Source organism: Lepidothrix coronata, unplaced genomic scaffold (assembly GCF_001604755.1).
Source record: "Lepidothrix coronata isolate B3197 unplaced genomic scaffold, Lepidothrix_coronata-1.0 Scaffold307, whole genome shotgun sequence".
Classification (NCBI taxonomy): Eukaryota; Metazoa; Chordata; class Aves; order Passeriformes; family Pipridae; genus Lepidothrix; species Lepidothrix coronata.
The window spans coordinates 573,913-577,204 of NW_016690487.1; the positions used below are offsets into that span (position 1 = coordinate 573,913).

The 3,292-nt window shown below is 45.8% G+C and overlaps 1 protein-coding gene across 2 annotated transcripts in view; it reads right to left on the reverse strand.

Moving 5' to 3' along the window:
* LOC108508644 (E3 ubiquitin-protein ligase RNF4-like) overlaps positions 1–2,893 on the reverse strand; it is a 7,375-nt gene extending 4,482 nt beyond the window's left edge. Inside the window, exons 1-3 of one of the 2 annotated variants that reach the window (XM_017837605.1) lie at positions 2,772–2,893; positions 1,378–1,405; positions 410–513 (exon numbers count right to left, since the gene is read on the reverse strand). In XM_017837605.1, coding sequence (XP_017693094.1) covers positions 410–447 — 38 coding nt within the window. In that variant the 5' untranslated portion in view covers positions 448–513; positions 1,378–1,405; positions 2,772–2,893. Of the gene's footprint in view, positions 1–409; positions 514–1,334; positions 1,406–2,771 lie in introns of both variants that reach the window. The other variant, XM_017837604.1, reaches the window with a different exon arrangement.
* Positions 2,894–3,292: the final 399 nt, after the last annotated feature.

Sequence of the window (3,292 nt, forward strand, 5' to 3'; positions counted from 1 at the left end):
ATCCTCTGTCAAAAATGATGGATCTTCCTTTGTTCTTAGCCCAAAGAGAGAAGAGAAATTCCTGTGTACAAAATTCTCACATGGCCCCCCAAAATTTTAATTTTTAGGAATTTTTATATTTCCCTTATCAGGCCGAAAAAGTCCCTGATACCTAGTCCCAGCCTGAGACTTGAATATCTTACAGCTTTGTGATATGCCTATAAAAAGCCATATTTTTATTTCTCACAGTGGGGTTTTTTTTTGTTTTGTGGTGTTTTTTTCTGTTTAATTAGTTCTTTTCCAGGCAGGCCTCTATATTCCAGCTTAAAAATTTTTACACAGAATCAAACAGAACCCAAAAGCTTGGCAAAAATCTGTTTGTACCGTTTATCAGAAACTAGACTTTGGAGACATTTTATCTGTCACATACCCATTATTATCTCTTAGTTCCTCTTCAGTGTCACTCATTGGTAGCACTACTGAATTATCTGCTGCTCTGAAAAAACGTGGGTATTGCTGGCTCTGCTGCCACTGCTGCAATGGGGTAGAAATGGAAGTAGCTTAGGAGCCACCTGAAGCCTCTCCTCCCTGCTCCCCTGTTTCAATTCCCTAATTGATTTTGGGCTGTAGGTGTTTCATTCCCTCTCTCTCCCTCAAATAGGCAAATTCAGCTGTGATAGCCATAAGCATTCTGTATTAGATGAACTGCTGCTGAAAAGAAACCCCAACCCCAAGTCTGCTATTATTTTTGTGGAACTTGAGCTGGATCATGTAAATTCTTTTGTAAAAAAGCTTGAGGCCTTTTCCTATTCTTGCTAAATGTTTCTGTTTTACAAGGCAGCAGTGGCATCCCAAAACTGAGGGGATAAACTACACTGTGGGCTGGATCTTATTTACAGACTTCTTGGAGTAATAAACAGAACTCGTTTGTGCCCCAATCCGCTACAATTGTGCTTGGCACCTCAGTGACAGGCATACCTTAAACCAGCTAAACATTTCATATTTGTGAAGTCAAAGACTTCCTGTCCTCTCCTTTGCTTTTTCTTTAAAATCACTGGCCTATGTCTTGGGTGTCTCTAGAATAGCTTCAGCTTTAAATGGCATCTCCTTCTGTTAACATTACCCATGATTTGTAAATGTTGTCCCTGAGTTCTGAAGCAACAAGCTTTTTTAGATTACTCTCCACCCTCTGCAAGTGATAGACATGCTGAGGTGTTCATGGGTGCATTTGGAGTTGACTGGGAACTCTGTCTTGAGTGGTAAATCAGACCCTTGAGGTCAGTCACATGCCAGAAGACAGGTCTGGGAGCACAAGAGACTGCAGGATGGAGAGAAGGGTGCCATTCACTGCTTACCACAACAGAACTATCGCCAGTTAGATTGGCTTGGAAGATTCACCTGTGAGATCTTATGAATTCTTCACCAGCTGAAAAACAGAATGTTAGAATCAAGATCAGAGATGGCAGAGGAATGAAATGGGCTGCCATGGTGGAATACGGCGAGGTAAGATTCAAATGGTGTCCTGGTTCTCTTCAGGAACGTGTCCAACATTTCACTCAAGCTTTGCCCTCAACAGTCCATATAGAGCATTACCAGCCCTGTCTTCCACAAGTGGCAGCACAAGAGGAGCAGTGGCTGAGCTCCTCACACAGTTCTGTTGCATGACAGCAGCTTGTGGGAGACAGGAATTAACAGAAGATTCACTTAACATAGGGGAATGTATATCACACAGAAAAACAAAACCAGAAACAAAAACACCAAAACGAGAATCAGAGGGTATTCTAATTTTGCGGTACCATGCTGTACACGTTCCCTTGAGGTAGAGGGCCCAGCTAATGACAAACTGCTGGAATACGCATTGAATGGTGCTGTGGGCCATTCCTACTTGAGTGCATTGCATCAAGGAAAAGACATCACCTCTGATCTCTTACCAGTTGCCTCACCAAGGAAAAGCCTATCCCAACAGCTTGCAAATATCCCCTCACTCCAATATTCCCATTCCCAAATCACCAGTTTCTGCCCAAAGCTAGAGGGGAAGTCCATGAGTCCCCATAGCAACCATTGGGTAACATTTCATGTCCAGGTAACAGGACACCCTCACGGAGTTCCAGAATGCCTTGGTTTGGAAGGGACCTCAAAGACTACCTGGTTCCAACCCCCTGCCATGGGCAGGGACCCCATGCACTAAATGACGGTGCTCAGGGCCCTGTCCTGGAATGGGGCCTTCCAGGGATGGGGCATCCACAGCTTCTCTGGGCAGCCTGTTCCAGTATCTCACCACCCTCACAGTTCTCCCTAGTATCTAATCTAAATCTCCCCACATTTGGCTTAAAACCATTCCCCCTTTTCCTATCAGTAATAAATCATTCTGCCTTTCCTGCAGGCCTCCTTCAGGCACTGGAATGCCTCAATGAGGCCTGCTCCTCTCCAGCATGGACAGCCCCAGCTCTCCTGGCCTGGCTGTGGAGGAGAGGTGCTCCAGCCCTCTGAGGCCTCCTCCGGCCCTGCTCCAACAGGCACATCCTGCTTGTGCTGGGCCCCAGAGCTGGGGGCCATTCCAGGCGGGGCCTCATGAGGGCAAAGCAGAGGGAGACATTCACCTCCTCCCACCTTCAGCCTGAGGAATACTGTAGCCTTTCAGTGGCTAAAGAAATCCACCCCCACCCCTTTAAAATAACACTTGACAAGGTGTCACTTAATAGAAGTTGGTGGTTCAGGCTGCCAACAAAAAGACAAAAGAAGGATTCAAGGTTGATGCTTTTATGGGCTGTTTCTATCACTGCACAACTTACCAGAGTCCAGAGATTGCTGCCTGGAGGTTTTTAAGTCTGGGCTTTTGCATGTGAAGCACTGGCTATAAACCAACAGGCCACATGCACTAACTTGCTCCTTGAGCACCGTGGGTGGACGTTTACTGAACAGAAAAGGACAAAACGGTCAACGGCAAATAGTCAGGCCTTCACTAGAGGGAGAGGGGGGTCTTAGGATTTAGTATTTTCAGGACAAACCAGGCAGGATTTGGTAAGAGAGAAGTAGTATAACATCTGTTTCCTTCCAAAGACCCCCACACTGCACTGGGCAAAGTCTGTAACTGAACTGCTGGAGAGTAAAGAGTATTAGACGTCAGATGAAAAGATAGGCCTTCTCAAAGCTTTTTTTGGGCACAAAGAATAACAGAATATGCCAAGTTGGAAGGGACCCACAAGGAACATTGAGTCTAACTCCTGGCCCTGCACAAGACCATCCCCAAGATTCACACCAGGTGCCTGAGAGCATCATCCAAATGCCTCTTGAATTCTGTCAGCCTTGGAGC